Source organism: Zingiber officinale, chromosome 4B (genome assembly GCF_018446385.1).
Source record: "Zingiber officinale cultivar Zhangliang chromosome 4B, Zo_v1.1, whole genome shotgun sequence".
Taxonomy (NCBI): domain Eukaryota; kingdom Viridiplantae; phylum Streptophyta; class Magnoliopsida; order Zingiberales; family Zingiberaceae; genus Zingiber; species Zingiber officinale.
Window position 1 is genome coordinate 6,121,794 of NC_055993.1, and position 23,612 is coordinate 6,145,405.

The 23,612-nt window shown below is 42.3% G+C and overlaps 4 protein-coding genes and 1 long non-coding RNA gene across 10 annotated transcripts; 2 read left to right on the top strand and 3 right to left on the bottom strand.

The window, feature by feature from the left end:
* Positions 1–8,269: 8,269 nt before the first annotated feature.
* LOC121974573 (homeobox-leucine zipper protein HOX14-like) lies at positions 8,270–9,390 on the bottom strand. Of its 2 annotated transcripts, XM_042525687.1 has the most exons (3): positions 9,196–9,390; positions 8,795–9,108; positions 8,276–8,720 (listed from the first exon to the last, which is right to left on the bottom strand). In XM_042525687.1, exons 1-3 carry the CDS (start codon positions 9,272–9,274, stop codon positions 8,472–8,474), a joined length of 642 nt encoding a protein of 213 aa, XP_042381621.1. In that variant the 5' UTR covers positions 9,275–9,390; the 3' UTR covers positions 8,276–8,471. The 2 variants fall into 2 exon arrangements, with proteins under 2 accessions (XP_042381623.1, XP_042381621.1); XM_042525689.1 differs by having other exon boundaries at positions 8,270–8,720; positions 8,795–9,332.
* On the top strand, positions 9,058–11,773 carry LOC121974574. 3 transcript variants are annotated; one of them, XR_006110025.1, is made up of 4 exons: positions 9,058–9,199; positions 9,301–9,475; positions 10,287–10,912; positions 11,019–11,772. It is a non-coding gene; the product is annotated as an uncharacterized LOC121974574 (long non-coding RNA). The 3 variants fall into 3 exon arrangements; XR_006110024.1 differs by having other exon boundaries at positions 10,237–11,773; XR_006110023.1 differs by having other exon boundaries at positions 10,287–11,772.
* A 1,303-nt stretch (positions 11,774–13,076) lies between these two features.
* Positions 13,077–16,183, bottom strand: LOC121974576 (protein BZR1 homolog 1-like). Its single transcript, XM_042525692.1, has 2 exons — positions 15,456–16,183; positions 13,077–13,992 (listed from the first exon to the last, which is right to left on the bottom strand). Exons 1-2 carry the CDS (start codon positions 15,672–15,674, stop codon positions 13,291–13,293), a joined length of 921 nt encoding a protein of 306 aa, XP_042381626.1. The 5' UTR covers positions 15,675–16,183; the 3' UTR covers positions 13,077–13,290.
* On the bottom strand, positions 16,058–21,043 carry LOC121974575 (methyltransferase-like protein 2). Of its 3 annotated transcripts, XR_006110026.1 has the most exons (11): positions 20,461–21,043; positions 20,163–20,373; positions 18,826–18,965; positions 18,598–18,631; positions 18,387–18,462; positions 17,428–17,605; positions 17,156–17,245; positions 16,917–17,013; positions 16,559–16,778; positions 16,268–16,411; positions 16,058–16,183 (listed from the first exon to the last, which is right to left on the bottom strand). XR_006110026.1 is itself a non-coding variant. In XM_042525691.1 (9 exons), exons 1-9 carry the CDS (start codon positions 21,007–21,009, stop codon positions 16,789–16,791), a joined length of 1,377 nt encoding a protein of 458 aa, XP_042381625.1. In that variant the 5' UTR covers positions 21,010–21,043; the 3' UTR covers positions 16,658–16,788. The 3 variants fall into 3 exon arrangements, 2 of the variants coding, with proteins under 2 accessions (XP_042381625.1, XP_042381624.1); XM_042525691.1 differs by lacking the exons at positions 16,058–16,183; positions 16,268–16,411 and having other exon boundaries at positions 16,658–16,820; positions 16,947–17,013; XM_042525690.1 differs by lacking the exons at positions 16,058–16,183; positions 16,268–16,411 and having other exon boundaries at positions 16,658–16,820.
* On the top strand, positions 21,025–22,187 carry LOC121974577. The gene is made up of 2 exons (XM_042525693.1): positions 21,025–21,539; positions 21,653–22,187. Exons 1-2 carry the CDS (start codon positions 21,120–21,122, stop codon positions 21,824–21,826), a joined length of 594 nt encoding a protein of 197 aa, XP_042381627.1. The 5' UTR covers positions 21,025–21,119; the 3' UTR covers positions 21,827–22,187.
* The last annotated feature ends 1,425 nt before the right edge of the window (positions 22,188–23,612 follow it).

Here is a 23,612-nt window from a genome sequence, read left to right on the forward strand (position 1 = left end):
TGGCTATGCCGAACGACGCCATCAACACTTTGTTGAAACGGGTCCCACTCTTTTACACCAAGCATCGATCACACCCACCTTTTGGCCTTACACGCTTGCCACCGCGACCTATCTAATAAATCGTATGTCCAAAGTCAATTTCTCCATACTCTCGTCTGTTGAAAAACTCTTTCACCGTTCTCCCAACCTTCACAAGCTTTGGATATTTGGTTATCTGTGTTACCCTTGGTTATGTCCCTACACCAAGCATAAACTAGACCCTCGTTCGTCTGCTTGTGTCTTTCTTGGGTACTCTCTTACTCAAAGTGCGTACTTTGCCTTGATATTTCCTCTTCCAAGGTCTTCGTCTCTTGGCATGTTCGTTTTGTTGAGTATGTTTTTCCCAATGCTAGTTCTCCCTCTATTGTCACACATGACCCTTATCCAATCCTGACTCCTCTAGTATGAACTACTCTATTCCATTCTCGCCTATGGCTGAACTCCCACACACGGATCCTGACTCGTGCTCCACCTCGCTCGTGCTCCTTATCCATCGCCACTTACACCTCCCCATACATCACCCAATCCACCACCACCCTCATCCTCTGTCACTCATCCCATAACCATCCGATCCAAACATCATATTACCAAACTCAATCCTAAATACTCCCTCATCACCAGTGCTACCCATGTTGATCATGAATCTACATGTGCCACCACTGCTCTTCATGACCCACAGTGGTGATCCACCATCTCCGCTGAATTTGATGCTCTTCTTCGTAATGGCACCTAGGTTCTTCTTCCTCCTTAGCTTACTCAGAATCTCGTTGGTTATAAGTGGGTGTTTCACATCAAACGTCATTCTAATGGATCTGTTGAAGGCTATAAAGTTTGTCTTGTTGTCAAAAGTTATCAATGTCCTGGGATTAATTTTCATGACACCTTTAGCCCTGTGGTTAAGTCAGTCACTATTCACACTATCTTAAGTCTTATTGTGCAGCATGGTTGGCCCATATGACAACTTAATGTAAATAATGCTTTTCTTCATAGCTCCTTGGATGAAGAGGTTTTTATGGCCCAATCCCCGATATTTCTTGATCGCAACTATCCCACCTATGTTTGCAAGTTAAATAAGTGTATTTATGGTCTTAAGCAAGCACCCCGTGCTTGGTTTCAGGAGATGCGCAAATTTCTCCTTCATCTTGGTTTTTCAAACTCTCAGTCTGATGCTTCTCTCTTTATTCTACATCGTCAGGGGCACGCTGTATATTTTTTTTTTTTTGTATATGTTGATGATTTGATTCTTATAAGTAGTCATGCGCCTCTCATTGATGATATTGTTAAATAACTTGTGTCACATTTTTTTATCAAAGACTTGGGGCACCTGCCATATTTTCTTGGTGTTGAAGTTCTTCCTTGTTCTCATGGGATAGTAGTATCTTTATGCAGTTGATCTTCTCACTGAGTTCAACATGCACAATTTGAATCCTGTGCAAACGACTCTTGCCACCACCATTATGTAATCTCTTCATGATGGTGCTGCTCTCACAGATGTCACACGATACAGGCAAGCCATGGGCAGTCTTCAATATATGCTTGTCATGTTGAAATCATAAGATTGTTTTGATGTGATCAAATAAGTTAAGATAAGTCCTGTGGTATTTTAACTCTGTGTTTAAGTGAGCAGGAACTTAGGAGCACAGGAAGTCGAGCGGAAGACATGGCTAGCGAGAAGGACGACACAGGGAGAGAGCCGACGGGCTTGGTGCACCCGAGGGACAAGGCGTTGCGGAAGAGTACACCGACGGACGAGAAGGAAGCGTGCGGTGTTTCCGAGAGACGAGAAGCCGGAATGGAAGATTGCTCGGGGAGCAAGAGACGCAGCTAGCGAGAAGGTCAACACAGGAGAGAGCCGACAGGCTCGGTGCGTCCGAGGGACGAAGAGCTGCGGATGAGTACGCTGGCGGACGAGAAGGAAGCACGCGACGATTCCGAGGGACGAGAAGCCGGAGCGGAAGCCTGCTCGAGAAGGCCGGAAGTTGGGTTCGGGTGAACCCTATTCCGGATGGCCGAGATCACCCAAGCAAGCGGAGCCGGAGCGGAAGACTGCGGAAGAGTCGGACCGAGGTGAGCTGAACCGGAGCAGAGGGCCCAGACCGAAAAAAGTCAACTTTGTTGACTTTCTTGGTCCGGGCGCCCAAACTTGGATGCTATCCAGATCGCGGTTAAACGCGATTTATGTGAGAAGGGATAAAGTTTTATCCCCTCTTAAGCGCTTGGAATCCTTCCAGGCGCCCCGACCAAGGCTATAAATATAGCCTTGGTCCAAGAAGCTCAATAGGACAAGCAATTCTAATTACAACACTTGTATGCTTTCATTGTTAGTTTAGCTTCTTATTTTCTCTGTATTTGAATGCTATAAGAGGCTTCTCCGTCCGAAAGGAGATATCTATTGCGCTTCATTCTCTTTGGATTAACAACCTCCCCGGTTGTAACCAAGTAAACTCTCTTGCCCCTACTCTTTTAGTTTATTGTTTTTAAATTAATGCAAGTGTTATTTTGAAAGTCCGAGAAGGGTAATTTTCTTTTTTTTGCAGGGCTATTCAACCCCCTTCAGACCGGCCAACGTGGTCCAACAAGTGGTATCAGAGCAAGAACGCCTCGGGAGGACTAACCGCCAACTGAAGCAACAAGATGACCGGAGCTAGCATCTACCCACCAACGTTCGAGGGGGAGTTCGCTTTTTGGAAGCGACGAATGCAGGTTTATTTTAAAACTGGCTTTAATATGTGTCTAACAATGAAATATGGTTTTGAAATGCCCAAAAACAAAGAAGGAGAAGAACTTGAGGAGCATCAATGGACTGACGAGCAACGTAACAATGTTATGGCAAATGATAAGGCTGAGTCCAACCTTTTGAGCGTACTACCTGCCAAGGATCTCGACAGAGCCGGAAAATACAAAAGTGTAAAAGAACTTTGGGAAAAGTTCTTGAAGCTCTACGAAGAACCAGTTGAAGTCGAATCCAACTCATCGATCGACACCAAGTCACCGTCAGAAGAGTCCGAGATTGTGGAAATTGCCGGGACAACCCTAACAGCCGAATTCCATCCCGAGGACAAAGAAAGAGCATCAACGAAGTGGGAGAGTCTTCGGAAGAAAACAACTCAACAGGGGGAGAATCAACAGCCGACAAGGTAAGTCAGGTATGACCTCCACCTCCTGACCAATTGATTGTTAGGATCGTTCGTACTCGGCTAGAGAGGGGGGGTGTGAATAGCCGCCCCAAATTCTCGCGTTCTTCCTACAGTTAGGGTTAGTCGCAGCGGAAATACAAGGAAGAAACTAAGGAGAAGAAAAACAAACCGATGTAACGAGGTTCGGAGATGAACTCCTACTCCTCGGCGTGTCCGTAAGGTGGACGAAGCCTACCAATCCGTCGGTGGATGAGTCCCCGGAGAACCGGCTAAATATGAGCTCCTTATGGGTGGAGAAACCTCGCCACAACTACTTCTTGCAACAGCAAGATAAGGAGTACAAATACAAGAGAAGCAAGAAGTAAATACACAGCAAATGTAAACAACCCTTGCCTTCTTGTCGACTGTTGAAGAAGCAACAGCTTCTCAGACGCCAACCACAGCAGCAGTTCAGTCGGAGTCCCAGCCGAAGGAAGAAGCTCACGCGAAGCTTGCGAAGAAGAGCTCAACAAAGCTCAAGCACCAGAACAGCAGCTCTATAGCAGAAGAGAAGAGAAAGAAGAGAGAGCCAGCCCTGTAGCCCTCGACCTCTTTATATTACCTGTGCCTGCGAAGAACCTGCAACGAAGACAGAAGACGCAGAACCTAGCCGTTGTCACTCACAACGGCTAGATCCAGACCGATCAGGCTTCACCCTGATCGGTCTGGGGCTTGCCTGATCGGTCGTGGGGACCGATCAGGCCCTGTGCTGATCGGTCCCCAGACCGATCAGAAGGCTTCACAGAGAGTTGCCCAACTCTCTGTGTGGAATCTGATCGGTCCCCGGACCGATCCCAGCGTCCCTGATCGGTCCCGGGGACCGATCAGGCTCCATGCTGATCAGTAAGCCCACAGAACCTTCTGTTTGTTATCTGATCGGTCACCAGACCGATCAGATACACAAACGTATCACTGGATCGGTCTGCAGACCGATCCAGAGCTTGGTTTTTGCCCAAACCAAGTCCCAAACCTTCCAAACCAATATCCGGTCAACCTTGACCTATTGGTACATCATGCTTAGCATCCGGTCACTCCCTTGACCTGCTAAGACTCCCCACCAAGTGTCCGGTCAATCCCTTTGACCCACTTGGACTTTCCTCTTCGTGCCAAGTATCCGATCACTCCCTTGATCTACTTGGACTTCCCAACACCAGATGTCCGATCACCCTTGATCCATCTGGATTTTCCCTTGCCCGGCTTAACTCACCAGGACTTTCACCTAGCTTCACTCACTAGGGTTTTCACACTGCCTAACATCCCAGTTAGGACTTTCTCACTGCCTGGCTTCACTCACCAGGACTTTCCAACTGCCTAACATCCCAGTTAGGACTTTCCCACTGCCTGGCTTCACTCACCAGGACTTTCCACACTGCCTAACATCCCAGTTAGGACTTTCCCACTGCCTGGCTTCACTCACCAGGACTTTCCACCTGCCTAACATCCCAGTTAGGACTTTCCCACTGCCTGGCTTCACTCACCAGGACTTTCCACCTGCCTAACATCCCAGTTAGGACTTTCCCTCGTGCCAAGCTCCCTACTTGGACTTCTCCGTGCCAAGTCTCCATACTTGGACTTTTCCAGTGCCAAGTCTCCATACTTGGACTTTTCCCGTGCCAAGTCTCCACACTTGGACTTTTCGCGTGCCAAGCTCCCTGCTTGGACTTTTCCAGTGCCAAGTTCCCTGCTTGGACTTTTTCCGTTGCCAAGTCTCCATACTTGGACTCTTTCCCGAATCAGGTCAACCAGGTCAACCTTGACCTACGGTTGCACCAATAATCTCCCAAACATCTATTCTTGTCCCATATCAAGAATACAACTCTTCCACGAGTGTCAAACATCAAAATACAACTCAACTAGGTCAACCTTGACCTAAGGTTGCACCAACAATCTTCCTAAGTCAAACATCAAAATACAACTCGAGTCAGGTCAACTCGAGTCAGGTCAACCAGGTCAACCTTGACCTATGGTTGCACCAACATTGATTACTTCAATCAAAACGTTGTCGAAAGGTTTTTTCGAACTAGAAATTATATTGTCGAAAGATTTTTACAAAACAGAAGTTATATTGACGAAAGATTTTTTTGAATTAGAAACTTAAAAGTTATTAACAAAGAAGAGCGAGTTAAAAGAAACTCTAGCAACAGCTTGTCGATTAAAGAATCTTGACAAACTAACAATAGAAAATGACATGTTAGAGAAACAAATACAGAGTTTAAAATTTTCTATATGTTCGAAATTCTCTGCTTTAAATTTGAGAAATTATAATAGACTAAAATGGAAATTTAAGTATCACAAAGAAAAGAATTGACAATAACTTAAGATTTTCTTGTTTTCAAGAGTATGCCAGCATTATTCTTTTCGATTTTTTTTTTACAAAAAATTCCGTTTGAGTTTATACAATTGTTTTAAAGGTTTATCTCTGTACAATCTGTTTAAATCTTGAAAATGTATTTTTCTTCTGTCAAAATGCATGTTCTATTTTTCAAAAAATATTTCAAGATTTCAAAAATTGACTTAAGGCTTTCACTATCATTTTTTACTTGTTTTTAAGATTAACATTTTTTTCAAGTCATTTTAACTTGATAAATTCAGAGTCTAAATTCTCTTATTTATGTACCCTTAGATTTTTCTTGGAACCCCATTTTTTATGTGATCAAAGGGGGAGAAAAGGGAATATTAAGTTTAGGGGGAGGTAGCTCTTTAAAATTTTTATCTTTTTGCATTTTAATTCAAAATTTTATTACTCTTAATTTATGTTGGTTACCCTAGCTTAACTTGGGTTGCTCACATCAAAAAGGGGAGATTGTTAGAACCCCAAGGTTGTTTTGATGTGATCAAACAAGTTAAGATAAGTCCTGTAGTATTCTAACCCTGTGTCTAAGTGTGCAGGAACTTAGAAGCACAGGAAGTCGAGCGGAAGACGCGGCTAGCGAGAAGGACGGCACGGGGAGAGAGCCGATTGGCTCGGTGCATCCGAGGGACAAGGAGCTGCGGAAGAGTACATCGACGGACGAGAAGGAAGCGTGCGGTGTTTCCGAGGCGCGAGAAGCCGGAACAGAAGATTGCTCGGGGAGCAAGAGACGCAGCTAACGAGAAGGTCGACATGAGAGAGAGCTGACGGGCTCGGTGCATCCGAGGGACGAAGAGCTGCGGATGAGTACGCCGGCAGACAAGAAGGAAGCACGCGACGATTCCGAGGGACGAGAAGCCGGAGCGGAAGCCTACTCGAGAAGGCCGGAAGTTGGATTCGGGTGAACCCTATTCCGGATGCTCGAGATCACCCAAGCAAGCGGAGCTAGAGCGGAAGACCCGGACCGAGGCGAGCTGAACCGGAGCAGAGGGCCCGGACCAAAAAATGTCAACTCTATTGACTTTCTTAGTTCGGGGCGCTCGGAATCCTTCCGAGCGCCCGGACTTGGATGCTATCCAGATCGCGGTCAAACGCGATCTATGCAAGAAGGGATAAAGTTTTATCCCCTTCTAGGCGCCCCGACCAAGGCTATAAATATAGCCTTGGTCCAAGAAGCTCAACAAGACAAGCAATTCTGATTACAACACTTGTATGCTTTCATTGTTAGTTTAACTTCTTATTTTCTCTGTGTTTGAATGTTGTAAGAGGCTTCTCCGCCCGAAAGGAGATATCTATTGCGCTTCATTCTTCTTGGATTAACAACCTCCCCGATTGTAACCAAGTAAACTCCCTTGCCTCTACTCTTTTAGTTTATTGCTTTTAAATTAATGCAAGTGTTATTTTGAAAGTCCGAGAATGGTAGTTTTTTTTTTTTGCAGGGCTATTCAACCCCCCTTCTAGCCGACCAACGCGGTCCAACATGTCACTCGTCCTGATCTCGCCTTTATTGTTAATCGCCTCTCTCAATTCATGCATGCTCCTTCCGAACACTATTGGGTGTGGTCAAGCGTCTGTTTCGCTATCTCCATGATATTCTTGCTTATGGTCTTCATATTTGCCCTGGGGCCTCACTATCTCTTTATGATTTTACTGATGTTGATTGGGTTGGCAATCCTGATGACCAATGTTCTACTGAGACATATGTTATCTTCTTGGGCTCCAATCCGATCTCTTGGAGTTGTAAGAAACAAAAAACCCATTGCTTGGTCCTCTACGGAAGCTAAATATCGAGCCATTGCATTGGGTGCTACTTAAATCTTTTGGATTTGTTCTCTTCTTCGACAAATGCGTGCTCCTATTTCGTTGTTTTCACTCTCGTATGAAGCATATTGCCTTGGACTACCATTTTGTTCGCAAACTTGTCCAAGGTGCCAAGCTACGTATTTCTCATGTCTCGTCAGGAAATCAACTTACTAATGCTCTCACCAAGTCATTATCCAGCTCTCGCCTTCACAGTTTGATATTCAAGATTGGTGTTTCTCCATAACCGCCATCTTAAGGGGGCATATTAGATATGTGTATATCCGTAAAGATTTGTGTAGATTTTCATTGATTTAATTGTCATCTTTAGTTGATCTCATTCCTTATAAATAGTTGTCTAAATTAGGATTTTATTCATGCCTATCTTGTATGAAAATAATTGTATATAATCTTACTTTTGTGATTAATAATATGGATTCTCTCTCAAAGTCTCTTATACCTTAGGATATTATGACCATTATCATCCACATAAAATGCTATAGAACATTAGACATCAAGAGCATAATAAAAATAAAATCTTTTTATCTAAAACAAAACAGTTAGAAAGTGTTCGCAAGTTTGAAAATTAGTCATCCGATGTTAATACATAGGTTAAACTAAAAAATAAGATAACAATTCTCTTGGACTATCTTGTTCTTTTTTAAGATATTAAAAAAAAATATTTCTGCAATTGGCACAATCCTTAAGTAGGGGTTCTCTTGAGTCAAGATAGCCCACAAGAAAGAATGAATAAACTGAATTTAAATTTCCTTGCTTGCAAGAGGGCAGAATTGATATTATCCAGTCTGATATTTCTAGTTCCATTATCCTGCTTTTGATTTTTCCACGCCCCAAGGACATGAATTGAGATGTCTTTGACATTTTGCAGGGATTTATATCTGAAATAGGAAAAGAGAAATACATGATATGACATGCCACTGAAGCCACCAACACAAGACATCCATTTTTTTATAATGTAAGACTGCTGAAGCAATCACAATTTACAGATACAATTTTTATGGTTAGCTAGTAGAATTAATAATGCAGACCCCTGATTAATTACAATGTCATCCACAGGTCATGGAACAACAGCAGCACCAATCCATTTACACACCAAAAAAGCCAGCCCACTCCATTATTGTCATGTAATTGTTGAAGTCATGATCATGCATGAACATCAGCTCGGCTTCTCCTTCCGCCCCCAACTCCCCAGCTAATGGAAGGACGCTTGAGAACCATGAGCTTGGGCTACTATCATCGGCTACAGTGATGGCATGAGCAGCTGCATTCATGCCTGAGGAGAGCTTCCTTATCTGCTCCTCTGCTTCCACAAGCCTTTGTTTCAGTTTAAGCACCTGCAATTATAATGAACACAGCTCAGCCATGTCTGCACAAGCATCAGTAGAACTACTATGAGTTCAAACTGGACCTCGTTCTCGAGGCGGTATTTCTCGACGACGGCGGCATCTTGGGCAGCCTTCATCTTGGCGTAGTCCTCCACCACTTGCTTGTTCTTGTGCCGGGCCCGCCGGTTTTGGAACCACACCGCCACCTGCTTGGCATCCATCCCAAGCTTGGCGGCCAGCAGGTCCTTCCTCCCCGTCTCCAATTTCCTCTCCTCTGTGAAACTCCTTTCCAGAAACTCCACCTGTTCCTCGCTCAGTCTCCTCTTCTTCGCATCCCCGTTGTCCTTGTTCACCTTCTTCCTCCTCCGGCGAACTCTGGTCCTCTCGCTTACTGTTTCTGAAACGTCAACAAATCCTAATTGCAATGCATGATAACATGAATGTTGAAAACAACTGATTTTGAGAAAGTGGATTCCGTGCCAACCTTGGTAAGGCATTTGGTAGCTGAGTTGGGAGGAGACGAGCATTTGTTCTTCCACAGTACTCATGCTTGCTTCGCTCATGTTCTTCTTTCCTCTTCTAAATGCAGCTTCTGAGCTTGGGAATTCAACAAGGAAGAAAGAATATAATTAACTTACTGCTGAAAGGAAAGACTATTTGCTAAATGCTGCGGTGTTTAACTCGCCAGGCTTATTTATAGGCGGTAGGTGGTGGCCACAAAGACCCTTCGAGGAAGGCTGGAATGACATCAACATTAAATGAAGGTAAAACTGTGTTGAGAACATTTCATTCATGCTAATTTTCACTTAGTTAATTAATCAATATCTTGATTGATTGGTTTGTCATCGCATCCCAAGATCCTTTAAGGAAAGCTAGTTATGATATGAGTCAGTCATTCACGTGATTTTATATATTTTATCTTATTAGTCCACACTGAGATGAAAAAGAATAGCATGCTTGATCGCTTGGAAACATTATAATTTGTTTGCACTTAAAGACACTGGAAGCCGCAGTATGTGGCGTGTTTAGACTCCTTTGCATCATTTTCTTCTTTCAATGCATGTCGTGAGCCATTGTCCTTCTTCCCTTTTTTGTTGCAAGCCGTGCTCTTACGTCTCTCTTCTCTATATAAAGAAACAAATTAGTACTGATTAGTGATCCATGGTAATGCATTGTTGGTTTAAGCTTTTCCTCTGTACCTCCTCGTGGTTAATGGTGCAGTAATTGATTGCGCATGTGCAGAATTAGCATGTTGGATATGGATGAGCATTACATTAAGGATTAAACTTCCATGGTCTAATTAACAATATGTTTCTTGATGTACGCATGTGTTCGACTTAGTAGAATACAATTTCCTCGTGCTGAAACCAGGAAAAGCCTTGTTTTTGTTTTCAAAGAACCCACGTAATGCCTCTGTAATGTCTCTATCTTATCTTGCATTCCAAATTTAGGCACAAACTGAGGTTGATTATCTAATAAATCCACTGATGCAATTTGTTAATCTACTTTTGCAAATGGTGATTAGTTGATTTAACTACTGCACAAGAGTGTGAAAACTGAGAAGCTCAAGTACAGGTGAGGAAGACAAGTTCAGTTCAGAAACTGTGGTTAAATTAGTTTCTGACTGTGGCAAGGGAGTGAAAGCTGAAAAGCTTTTTGAAGTGCTGGTGGGGAAGACAAACTGAAGGAATTCACATGGGGAGCACCCCACAGGTTTCACTTTGAACACGCGTCACAATGTCCAGGTACTCGGCATCTCATCTTGCTTACGTTGCTATACCTATTCCCTCCTGACAGAAGATAAACATCATCCATTTGAATCTTCAAGTCGAGTGATGATGGCTTATTTGGATTCCCTTGTGGATTCTGTGGTCAAGCCTGCACTCTGCACGCTTGCTGGGGGCTTAATTAGTTACTGCTAGCTCTTGCTTGATTTGGCCTAATGCAGCAAGTGCCTTTTTGCTAACCTCGCTCGAGAACAGTGGGCTTTTTTTGGCGCATGCAGTGATGTAGCAATCAGCTTTGGAAACCTCAGCAATAATGGTGGACAGAGCCGTCTCCCATTTGTTCAGCCACTTCGTCTCCGCATCTGATTCAAAGATTTTGTGCGAGATAACATCAAAAAATATTCAGGGTGAGGAAGTGGAAACTTGGGAGGGTCCCCTTGGCCTTGCTGGGTTGCGCCTGGCTTGCCTCTCTGGGTAAGCCAACTATCTTCTCCACCTCCAACTCCATCTTTTTTTTTCCCCCCCCCTTCTCTTCCTGTTACAATACAAGCAAATCTTATCTCCTCCCTCCCACTCATAGTCATGGAAGGCTACCTCATCACCTTTATTGCAAGTGAACTTTAGCTGGAAGGATTAGCATGACTAAGAGTGGCATTGTGGGCTCCTAGAAATGGGGCTCTCGGCTCTGTCTCTTCTTCCACCTATAGGCCATGGCAGTCACCTTTCAGGGAATGTATCTTTATATTGATGTGATAAGCAGGAGCCAGTTGAGGATCCAAAGTCTTTGGCTGAGGGTGGCACTGGGACTGCCACGGCAGTGGGCTTCGTAAATGGGCAAGTTCAGAAGGAGGTGGGGAATGCCTTTGCTGGGAGTGCAAAGCACCTAGTGGCAATGCCTGTGAGACACCTCCTCCATTTCTGGGTTCCTTTTGACCTCCTCCTTTTTGTTGCAGTGAATGTGGATAAGGCACCAAGCCTCTGACTCTTGTCAGCCTTTGCCTAGCTGCTTTGCGAAGAGGCCAGGGCCTGGACAAGGGAATATTGTTAGTACAATCTGAAGCTACTTTTCACTTAAAGAGATATCTTTTCTTCGCCTTTACCAGACTCAGCTCTCACAGTCGTCCCTGTTCATTGCACTAGGAAGTTGGAATCTGAATTCATCAGTTATCAATCAGCTGAGGCCTGGGATTAAACTCATAGCTTTTGTACTATTTCATGACCATATTTATATCATGTATCATCTTTTTTTTTTTTTTTTTTGAAATGTTCAAACAATTGTTTCTTGAGAATATTTTGAATATGAAGAATGAATATGGCAGTGGTGAGGGAGCTCCTTCACTTTTCCCATGGAGCAGCTCCCTGCTCTCTTTTTTAATTAAAATTATTTTTTAATTATATTTTTTGTTAAAAAAATAAAAGAGATGTTGAGAGGTTGTAATTTTTTAAGAAAGTATAGGATCATAAAAGAATTGTGAAGAATTTGTTTTTTTTGGCTGTGAAAAGATGAGTGGAGTTTTTTATTTTTGATGTGGTACTGTGAGATGTGAGAGCTATTGGGGTGCTACCACCGTTGGAGATGCCCGAACTCTTAAAGCTCTTGAGGTCCTCATGGAGAAATTTAGTCTAGTCGCATGTATGAAATTCACAAGGAAATTTAGACATAAATTTAGATTCTCGCACAAAATTATGACTCGATAAAAATGTAGATTTAATGTAGAGACTGTCCTTTGTATGTGATGGAGTCACATGTAAAGGAGGAGATTCATCATTGCACACTTCCATTGTCGATTGTTTTTAACCAACAAGCTACCAATTTTGACCAGCTAGCAACTAAAATAATCAGCAATTTGTTTATTTTACAAGGTGCACTACTTTAGTTTGGTAAACGAGCTGCACCAAACTGTTGTTCTCTAAGAGGCTGTCTGTACTTGTTTACCTTAAAGTTGGCAGAGTAACTTGATAGAGTGTCTAAAATAGATGTGCCTTATTCCACAACCAAATGCCTAATCACGTTAGTTGACTTAATTCCACAACCACATGCTGTAGCATCTTTATCCCAGGCACCATTGTCCCCAAGACATAGTATAGATGGAGGGTGCATGATTTTGTGATCAAAAGGCCCAGGGATCGATCCCCGAAGTATCATTGTCTGAGATTAACGTCTCCGCCATGTACTTTCCACTTGAATACCTGTATTTACCTCCCTCTATATTCGTGGGACCTATTTTAAGGGACCGCTGATGTGACGATTCCATTTTTTTTTTTTTTTATCCCAGGCACCATTAGACTCTGCTTCCTAGTTTCTTGCTTTTTGAGGTGCTCGTAAGTCATACCGAAGCCTCCAATGTTCAATCCATTCGACGAGTTTACCCAAAGATGGTTTAACTGGTACTGCATCATGCCTAGCAGTCAGTTGGCAGATCACTAATATATGTAAGCTGCTTTGTCTAGTTTAACGCAACAAATTGGAAGGATTTAGAAGACCTTTAAACTGGAGAAGGTTAATAGAGCTATCAAGAAATTTTCACTAGTCACATCCATTCAAACTCCAATGCTAGAAACATCTTTTAGTGAAAAAAATTAAAAGAAATTCAAGAATAAATCAAGCATGGACCCTTCCGTGATTAAGTCTGTAATCTTCACATAAAAAACTTCCCCCGTGGAATAAATTTATCTGTATTAGCACAATACGTTCTCATGGGAATCATTAAGTCATAGCACAACTTAGTCGCTGAAGACCAAGACAATGAATGGGGGCACTAGAACAGCACACAGAATATCTAGACAACAAAGAATCGATCCTGAACTTGGAAAACAGAATGCACACTAATAAAGCTTCAAAATGTGACGTTTCACTTTGGGGTTGCAACTCCGATTCCCAAAGTGAGCTGAATGTCATCTGGTCCAACGTCGTGAATCTTCTCGCCCTCCCACGGCTTCACCCACCTATTCTCAAATTCAAACTCCGTGCCTTCTTGTTCCCTCTCGGATATCCCTCCTGATGTGAGAACAGCAGTCCCCTTCATCGAACCAAAGGGCTTGACAAGGTTGAAAGTCGGTGACCCAGGGACTGCTGTCTGGGAGCTGGCCCCCCAGCCGGAGTCAACAGTCGATGCATCAGACTCGTCGCATTCAGGTATAGTGGCAGGTTGGACATGGTGGTGGCCTCTAGTGGGGCTAGAAGGGGCAGACATAGCATACAGTGAGTGGCAGAATACATTGTCAAGATTCTGGATCTTAGGTGGGCGAGAGGCAGTAGGGGATGATAGTGGAGGGGTCACCGGGGCACTATTTGATATGCGAAGCGGAGGAAGGGAGGTGAGATTTTGGAGAAATGGGAGGAGATGTGAAGGGTTGATGCTGGGGTTATGGATATTATCATGGCGACTGGGGCTTGGGAAAGATGATGTCATCGGGCTTGCATGGTAGGAAGGTGCGGGACTTGGGAAAGATGAGGAGAGCGGACTCAGCAGAGGGGGGGAGGAGCATGGACTTATGCTTGAAGATGGACCAGCAACTACAGGTTCAGGAGGTGGTGGTGGCGGCTTGCAGCCCTGCCAATAGATCCAACATGAGTCAGTATTCATACATTACAAATCTACAAGCTAAAGGAAGCAAAGATTTGAGAACAAAATATTGTTGTTTAGGTTCTCTCTATCGCTCAACTAAACCAAGTTTGATTTCATGAACATAATGCTCGTCTTTGTCACTCTACTCCACTAAATCAACAGTAAAGTGGGTAGTGCTTTCCAACTATTGCATTTACCCACAAGGATGAGAAAAGTGTTAGGTGTTATGACCTAGCATATGCCCACCCATCAATCACTGAATCTTTTAGCATCTATCTTTCTTTATACACAAAATTGTATAATTTTATATATAGAACTTATACCGTCGATATATTTTTTTTTTCAGCATTCATATATTTTTTCAGTCCACAAAGTTGTCATAGTATCAAAGCCAAATTTTCCTTCAACCTTCATAAATAACCCGTGGTCACGAGTAGGCCGCAGGAATGATGCTGATTGTGGCCCTCTAATTCAGCATCACTGCACCATCTCTCTTCCCCATTTATATATACATCACTCACTTCTTCTGATTGATGACCCTGATGAACTTGTATGCATGATTGCATCATCCTTCTCAAAAACCATTGTTGAAGATCTAGCTCTTGCTGTGAATAGAATCACTCTAGCAGATCCTGAAGACCTCCCATCTTCTACAACTCTCACAACCAACAACGACAACAAATTAAAGGACCTACAACAGCAGACACTTTTGTAGCTGTTTTCTATCCATCTAATAACTATTGCATTACATGCCTAGATAGTAATCCACCAATCTCTACGACAATATCATCATCTTATGGGCCAAACGTTTGTTGAATATGTTTCCGATCTTTTAGTATTTATCATTTCTTCATATATAAAATTCAAAAGCATATATATCTTCCATAGGTATGTATATCACATTGACTCCCTCTCTAAAAAGGGAACAGAAAATCAATGGAAGCAAAACCCAACTTAAATCCTTGAGAAAGTTATGAAAATGAGGTAGTTAAAAAATCCATTAAAGAATGCAAATTTTCAGAGGGATGAAATGGGATGGAGTTTCTTACCATATCAACTATTGAAAACCTAAAGAGAAAGACATAACCAGTGCAAGAAAACACCCCAAGTCTAAGTTGATAGACAGGAGAGGCCAATTAAGTGGCATCTTTATGAACAGAATGAAGCAAAATAAGCACTAGAAGGTCTAAACAGACATCACACGTTGTCTCTGCACAAACACATCATATGCCAACCACTGAGAAAATGACCGGAATGAAGCGAGGAAGCACTACAAACCCTAGAAAATGATCAGAACCACAACAGACACAAAGATCTATTTGGTTGCACATGAGATCTACCATCAAAAACCACAACTTCACTCTCCAAACCAAGCTATACCACGATAAGAATAACAGAATAGAGAAACACGAGACAGACGAAATTCGAGAAAATTGGAGGAACGATACCTTCCGGTAGGTGGTCCCGTCCTCCTCGACGATCCACCCGGCCTCGCGGCACAAGGCCTTGAGGACCTCGTTGTTGTCGCAGTGCTTAGGGAGCTTGTAGTTCCCCGTCGCCCGCAGCCCGGTGAAGATCTTGGCCGCGATCGCCCGTCGCCGCCGCTCCCTCCGTTTGTTGTTTTCTCTCTCCTTCCACGTCGGCTGCCGCCCTCCTCCCGCCGTCATCCCTCCCGCTCTGCCGCCGATCGGATCCGCCCTAAAAGAATCGAACCTTTGCCGCTCCTTCTCCACCTCTCCGCCGTCGCTCAAACCCCCCCTTTCCTCGCACACGGAAGAGATCGAGGATGGAAGAAAGCGGAATTCCTCTCTCAGATCGCGCACGAGGTCGGCAAGGCTTTCATTGATCTATTGCAAGTTGCCACTTTGAAAGTACCATTTTTTTTTCCCCAAAAAAAAAAATAAATAAAAGCACAAGCGGAAAGAGATTCCCCGTGTGACAGAGAAGCCTCCCGTGCTCTCTCTCACTAATAACTATCTGTTTTTATTTCTCTCTGATAATAAATTAAGAACTTAAAAATATTTAATACGATAAAAATTAAATATAATATGCGAGCTCTCGTGTAACACGCTTTCTTGCGTTGACTCCCGGTCAACGGGCCGGACATCCTCTTAGTCTGACAAATGGATTCGCCAATCGAACGGTCCGTTGAAGGTACGTCGAAAGGGTAGGTTTCCTACGCAAGAAAATTATTTAATTTCGTCAAACCACGTGGAACTTTATAATAATAATAATAACAATAATAATAATAACTTATAACTTTATTAATAGGATTTAAATTTATTAGGAAGTACACAAAGACAGGCAAGTGCACGTGCATCCGCTGCTCTCACTCGTTACGTCACGTCGTCACCATCCATTTGCACGTGGACTACACGTGCGTGATTGGCGTCCCAGGGAAAATCTAAAATAAACAAATCGAATATATATTATGATAAACTCAATCAGGCTCAATCAACAATTCAACATATTAGCAATCATAATCAGGACTTTAACTGAACAAATGGGTTATAGTAAAAAAAAAAACAGTATAGAAATTGTATGTGCTTACATGTGAAAATACTGCTCGAGGCATTTGGTGATAGAAAACTGATATCAGAGGAGCTTTCAGATCAATTGTCTGAATTTTTGTTCTTTTTCCATGAAGTAGGTTGAGTCTTGGAAATGAAGCGGTTCATTCCCCCACGAGGTCCACCCGGCCACCAGTTCTCTGGCAAAAAGTTCAATGCACTTGGAAGGCCGAGGACCCGGTACAAGATCAATCAACAATTCTGATATTGGTCAAGCTTTGATGAGGATACAGAAGGAAATAACTGAACATAACCATATGATTGTCAGCAGGAGACAGCATAACCTGTGCAAAATTGTACTCTCGTATATCAAAGCTAAAGACTAATAAGAAAGGATACCGCCAAGTGGTGGCTTCCTTGAGTAATCACCAGGAATGCTGACGATAACTCGGTTGCTCCCGAGACAATGAGATGGAATGGTTTTTGGATCATCATTCTGTGGAAAATTGTAAACGGATAACAAATCATCACAAGTATGTTGGCAATTATGTAATCACAGAATCATATATTAGCAGGTGATGAAATTAAAAAGTAGTATCAGCAAATGGCCTATCTGAAATACTACAAGCTGAACTGACCTGCAAATTTATGTACCCAAGAAGCAGGCATTCATATGGTCTGTGATGAAAAAAGTCCAGTTCGCCGATCAAGGATCCATCCGATCTCACCTATAGATGTTTCATAATTAAATTACTTTTTATCCACTGCTTAACCGACAATGAAGTTTGAAGACCATTATTTGAACATGGCCATTAACATTCTTTCTCTTATAACATTGGTCAAATCACAGTAGAATAAGAAATAACGAAATCAAGAAAGCTATTGCTAGACTATGGTATTCTGAAATCACCTTTAACCAATAACACACAGAAAAATCTCTCACGCCCCAAGCAGGAAACAGATCCTTCTCGACAAAAATTCTAAGTTTCTCCCGATTCGTAATCCAGAGTGCAACAAGGGCTCCTTGCTCATGTGCAAGTTCCTTGATAGGAAGATAAAGAAAATGTCTGTTAGGTAAAGTTGGGTAACTGCGAAAAAAATTGGAACCCATTAGAAACTCATTATAAAATGAAATTGTAATGCAAGCAAGGAACATAAGCGTTCAAATGACCAAAGATGAATGAATGACAAGGCAATAAATCTGAGATTTTCCAAATTTCAATTAGAAGTATAATACACATGTTGATCAACATTTTGCAAATAATATGAAGTGTGACTGCCAAAAATGTTGCAGATGAAGATGCAGCACCGTGCCAAATTTATCTCAAAATATACATGCCCATTGATATACTTTGGTTAGTTGGTGAAAATGCATTGTTAGATATAGCTAATAATAGTTATTACTTTTGGGGAATAATAAGTCAGCTTCCTCAATCAGAAACATTTGCAGAATGCAATGCTTTACTGACAAACTATTGGTATTTAAGGGAACTAAATTGTTCAACTTCTTGGAAGATGTGGGCAAATATGCGAGTTTATCATCAAAAAAATAAATAAAAATAAAAATAAAAAATCAAAGAGACCATTCTTCAATAATCCACATTGCCAAACACTATACTAGTCTAAAATTTACAACAAAAGGCTGCAACTTTTTTGTATGTCAAAGGATAAGTTAGAGGTTGCAATGCATGCTCATACATCTAGAAAGATAGATTGTGAAGCTTCTTGTTTGCTTACGATATTTTTGTCAAGGTTGTGGAGTGACACTTACTAGAAGAACCAAATAATGATTTCTAGACAAGTCCAATGTGGAATTTGCATAAAATACTAAAAGAACAAGAATTCCAAAGAGTAGGCGATGAAACATACACTTCTTTCTGGTTGGCACTCCCATTTTCCCAAGGAGGATCAATCACAATAAAGTTAAAGCCATCTTTTGAGTGAGCTGTAAAAGTATTAATTTACACCGCCATCAAAAAATAGAGAGAGAATGCTTTTATTTTATGGAAGCAAGAGAAAGCATAACTATCAGCAACTAAATACCTGGCTATTAGAAAGGTTGATGTGGTTCAAAAATTACCTGGTATGAGATTGCGGATTTGTCTCAAGTCAGACTTTCATTCAGCCATCATATCATGGCATCCAACATAAACATACAAAAAAGAAGTCATATGAGACATTGTAAGTTGAAGAATATTACAAAACCCTACAAATATCTGACTGAAGTCTGAGCTTATGGGTCAACTAAACAAATATCCTAATGACCAAAAAATTCATTGCACAGCAAAGACAAACGTGAAAATGATACCATGTAAAAGCAGCTTCTTCTGGGCAATATATAACAATTTTCTAGAATCTCAGCTTCTACATCATCATTTGTAACATTATAAATCAAGTTATTGAACAATTGATGTGCTGCAGATCCATCATTCTCACCTTGTTCATGACCTGACAAAATAAAAATTAACAAAAATTACTTGATTGTACAGCCAAGTTATCGTTGGTAAGACAGATGCCAGATATTGATAATAAAACAATTCTGCAAAGTAAGATTCCAGATGATCATTATCCCTTATTTTCTTGACCATTTAATTCTGTAAAATAGCAAAATTGCATAACAAACTGCTTGAGTTTAAAATATCAATATTATAGCTTTACTGGCATTATAGTCTTGCGTAAGTTCCATGAAGGAACAAATACTTAGGACTAACACTACTTGTTGTATTAATATCATGTTCGTCATTGACATAAGCACAATCTTTGTTCACGTTCATGGTGCTACAGCACATAACACCATGATTTAAAATACTGACCATGCCGGTCAGCACGGCTGAAACATATCATTCCACTAGACAGCTAGCATGTGGAAAGCACAAAGAGTGAGGTGGTTTTAGAGAGTTGCAGTCACTAAACATGGCTTCCCTCCAAGTTCATCAACTCACCGAGGACTGCACAACGTGGAGAACACAGCTGCATCAGAACAGCTCCGACTTCACCTATCAAGGACAAGTTTCTACCTCCTTGTACAACACTTTTATTTCTGTTAAGCAAATGCCTACAATTACAATGAGAATACAACAATCTGATAACAGACAAAATTGACCATTGTTATCTTTATTAACTTTCATGCTTGGCAAAGCACATTTTTGAACATGACAGTATTAGTTTTAACAATATCAAAAAATAATAATGATGATAAGAAATAGCACTACTAGTTAGGTTATTTGGTTATTATCAAATAGTTAAGTAATAGAAATAGAGATTTACATAATCATATTTCCAGAAGCCACTTCTATCATCACCTATTGGCCACATTTGAATAACAGTTCAGACTGGCAGTTCTGTACTAAAAATCGGCTCAGCTCAAATGCAACTCCCAAATTCATTTCTTCAAAATTTAACTACGATTATTACGAATCGAATCATACTAAAAAAAAGTAACTGGTTTAATTATTTTATGTTCATTCATTCATGCATTTATTTATTTATCGTCAACTGGCTGTCCACTGCTTTATATCAATTAAATGTTCACAAAGCAGTAAAAGGTGGACTTACAGGGAGACTCATTACTTCAATTGAAATAAAGAAAACCAAAGAATTTGCTCAAGCAGTTGGTGCCACTCGTCTACATTTAAAAATTCTGACCTCCTGTCTCATCTAACACCTCCTTTCTCAGACGAAGAGATATCTCGTACAGAGGCGCTTGCCATAGGCTTCCAAGTTGAATAAAATCCAATTCAACAACTTTCCTCGCAAGCAAACAGGTTTCGCATTTCACCAATTTGGGAAGCAAAGCTTGGAGTTCCTTAGCTTGCACAAACGCTTTGTGCGCGTTTAGCAACAAAGATCTTGCTTCCTGATTGTCAGGAAAAAAAATGACTTTTTTATTTCAAAAGAAAGAGAAATAAATCAATCTACCACTAAGTATAAGGAAAATAAATACTTGATGGCGCTTCTCCGCAGCCTCTTCCCTCTCATTGAGATCGCGAGCAGGCCGTCTTTTCTTCCTCTTCTTAGTCACTTGGAAAACCTTATCCTCCTTGCTTTCATCTCCATCCGTGGAACACCCGAAGGAGCGAGAATAGTAAGCCGAAGGAGAGATCTTAAACCGAGAGAAGGAGCGGTTGAGGACACGGACGGGGTCGAGGAAAGCCACCTTCGACCCGTCCACATCAAGTCGATAGATACCGGAGTCCAAGAAGGATTTAAGCTCGTCCGACATCTCCCGTCGCATTGCTAAACTCTGCACGGCGCTTGCACTCAATCGCCAATTCGAGGCTGGAGTATTGGATTGCAAGTTCGCAAACGGAGCAGAGAGGGAGGGAGAAAGAACGATATCAGTCCGCTGCCCCTTCTGTTCTGCCCTAAGCGGACCTGCGCACGCGACCGGTCGCTGCTTGCTCGATGTTATTAACCGAAACCAGATCGTGCCGTCACAATTTCGGCTAAATTTGCGGGTCCGCATCGAGCGCGTGTTTTTTATTTCCACCATCTTGTTTTCGGACCCAGACGCGGGCAGCGTCAGTCCGTCAGATCCGGCTCCGATTAATCTCAGTCGTTCTAGAAACGCCCATTTGGCCGTAGCTTTCCCTCGCCGCTCCCATGGCGATGGCCTTACCCAGAGCGCCCCCTCCTCGCTCCCAGCTACCGGCAGAAGCTTCGCAACCGTCGACCGCCCAGAGGTCTGCGTCGTTCCCCACCATGCCCGACATCATCGCCGCCTCCCGGGCGCAGGGCCTCCGCCTCCGTCTCCAGGTCCTCGGGCCCTTCTTCCGGGTCCGGGCGGAGGGCGAGGACGGGTCCGAGCTGGGGAGGGCGGAGGGCGTCGTACGCCCGTGGGTCGCAGGAAAGGTTCTGCACCTCGACTCCATGAGGCTCAGCCGGGACACCCTCTCCATGGATCGCTCCATCTTCGGCCTCGGCCTCTTCGTCGGTGCCGCCGCCGTCCGCCACGGCTACGACCAGGGCTGCCGCACCGCCCAACTCCTCGCCATCAACGATTCGCCCCTCTTCCACTCCAAGGTCAGAATTTGTTCCGCTCGAATTTCCAAACCAAACCCTAGAAACCTTAGAACGCGAAACTTTACGGCTACCGTCTTCCCCCTGTTAAACTCTGCTTGTTTCTGCGATCTTAGCTTGTGAGATTCTACACGAGGATGGGATTCAAGGTGGTTCATGAAGTGGATGGATCGTCCATGGGGGATTTGGCTCACATGCTGGTGTGGGGAGGGAGAGGAACTCGAATGGATGCCGACATCGAGCAACTTTTTCTCAAATGGGCCAAAAAATTCAAGGCTTCAAGGTCGTAAGGCAACAATTGCACGGATCTGAAACTTCAACTAGAAATAGGCAAAAACAATCTTTAATCTGTTCTACCGATTGTTGCGATTGCTTTCAAAAGGCAGACAAAACTGGTGACTGCAAAATCCGAAGATTCATTCGATAAGCAAAACAGAGTTGAAGCTAAAACAAGGAGTGATCGATGAACTTCAAGTTCAAACTTGTTTTTATATGTTCCTAAGTTTTCTATTTGGAATGTAATGAATTCCCTTATTTTGGCAATTTCCCAAAGGCGTACTCACTGTTTAACTAAAAATATGGTACATGTATATAAACATGAATTTGAATCTTGTCAAATATCCTCCCAATATCAAGAGTCATCCTCTCATATATGTATTTATTGTGAATTTTCCATATAATATATATCATGCTCGAAATATCAAGGTACTGAGCCTTTGCTTTGCGGTTGTCTCCTTTATAATGTTGTCTGAAAATTTACAACAACTCCCCTATGATCTGAAGTCATGTCTTAGCTCCAACCATGACTTTACCTTCCTCCATAGCTCACAAGCTGAGGCATTCAAATAACAAATGTCCATTTGACTCATCTTGTTGCCGACAAAGTATACATGCCTTGTTCAATTCATAGAGCATTATATCCGTCGTTTGTAGCTTCTCATGTGCAAGTAGCCAGACAATGAATCAATGCTTTGATAAGATTTTCGACCTCCATATCAAGGATCCCCAAATCACCGAAGCCCCTTTCAGTCTAAAGAAATCATAGGCATTTGCTACCCCTTTCTTCTTCACCGCAAACCACTCAATCATCTTCATATTTGCTGCCTCATATCCATTCATAGCTACTTGAATCTTGGTCCGAATTTCCACAAGTCTCTTAATAAGCAGTGAAATCTGAAGCCTTGGTCTTCCATTGCCAAAAATCAACCCTAAGCGAGTTCGTCTTTGATTGAACTTTCTAAAGGGTTTTGCTTAATAGAGCTTCATTCTATGCACTTAGATCTCGGAGGTCATAGCCAGAAACCATCATGTTTAGGGAGACAAAAAGTGGCCCATGCAATTGGGAGGAACTTGGTAGATCATATAAACATCTGGTATATTATTGCTTTAATTTTTTCAATGGCTCCTTCAAGTATAGGAAGCATAGAAAGTCAATAGCACTCCATACCCTGTAGCATTGTTCTCACCAATTCAAGTCACCCCCATATGATAATGTATGTTTTGTCCAAGAGTTTATCCTCTTTGTAATACCTTCAAGTAAAGGGTTATAGTTGGCAATCCACAATTTTTCCATCGCAAGTGGAATACCCAAATATCATAATGAAAAAGTTCCTTCTTAAAATCCAGTTAACTGTAGGAGTCGGGCATTCATCCCCTCATTAACCCCCATCATTTATATGTGAGATTCCAAAGGATTGACCCTCGACCCCGCCTCACATCCAAATTATGTCAAACAACCCACTAAAATGTTGACGAAGGTCTCATCCGCCCGTGCAAACAACATCAAATCATCAGCATAGGCTAGGTGAGTGATGCCAATTTCCTTGCACATAGGATGATGGTGAAAAGAGGGCGGAGAGCAAACAACCTACAACCTTCTTGAGAGCACTTCTATACATAAACCAAATAAGAGATAAGATAAAGGATCACCTTGCCTCAAACCTCGCCATCCATTGAAGTATCCATAAATGTCACCATTGAGGGAGATTGAGTAAGAGGTCGTAGTTACACATTCTCTAAACTATCCATAATACCATTGGGGAAAACCAAAACCAACAAGTGCCTCTATAAGAAATT

Bases quoted from the DNA above. Each gene is read 5' to 3' on its own strand.
- LOC121974573 (XM_042525689.1), bottom strand. From the start codon at position 9,274: ATGAGCGAAGCAAGCATGAGTACTGTGGAAGAACAAATGCTCGTCTCC. The intron at 8,721-8,794 runs GTCCAGTTTGAA...TTATAATTGCAG, and splicing joins AATACCGCCTCGAGAACGAG to GTGCTTAAACTGAAACAAAG.
- LOC121974576 (XM_042525692.1), bottom strand. From the start codon at position 15,674: ATGACGGCGGGAGGAGGGCGGCAGCCGACGTGGAAGGAGAGAGAAAAC. The intron at 13,993-15,455 runs GTATCGTTCCTC...ATCTATTGGCAG, and splicing joins ACGGGACCACCTACCGGAAG to GGCTGCAAGCCGCCACCACC.
- LOC121974575 (XM_042525690.1), bottom strand. From the start codon at position 21,009: ATGGTGGAAATAAAAAACACGCGCTCGATGCGGACCCGCAAATTTAGC. The intron at 20,374-20,460 runs GTATTTATTTTC...CCTGACAATCAG, and splicing joins CTGCGGAGAAGCGCCATCAA to GAAGCAAGATCTTTGTTGCT. The intron at 17,606-18,386 runs GTATGTTTCATC...TTTTTTTCGCAG, and splicing joins AGTGCCAACCAGAAAGAAGT to TTACCCAACTTTACCTAACA.
- LOC121974577 (XM_042525693.1), top strand. From the start codon at position 21,120: ATGGCGATGGCCTTACCCAGAGCGCCCCCTCCTCGCTCCCAGCTACCG. The intron at 21,540-21,652 runs GTCAGAATTTGT...CTGCGATCTTAG, and splicing joins CGCCCCTCTTCCACTCCAAG to CTTGTGAGATTCTACACGAG.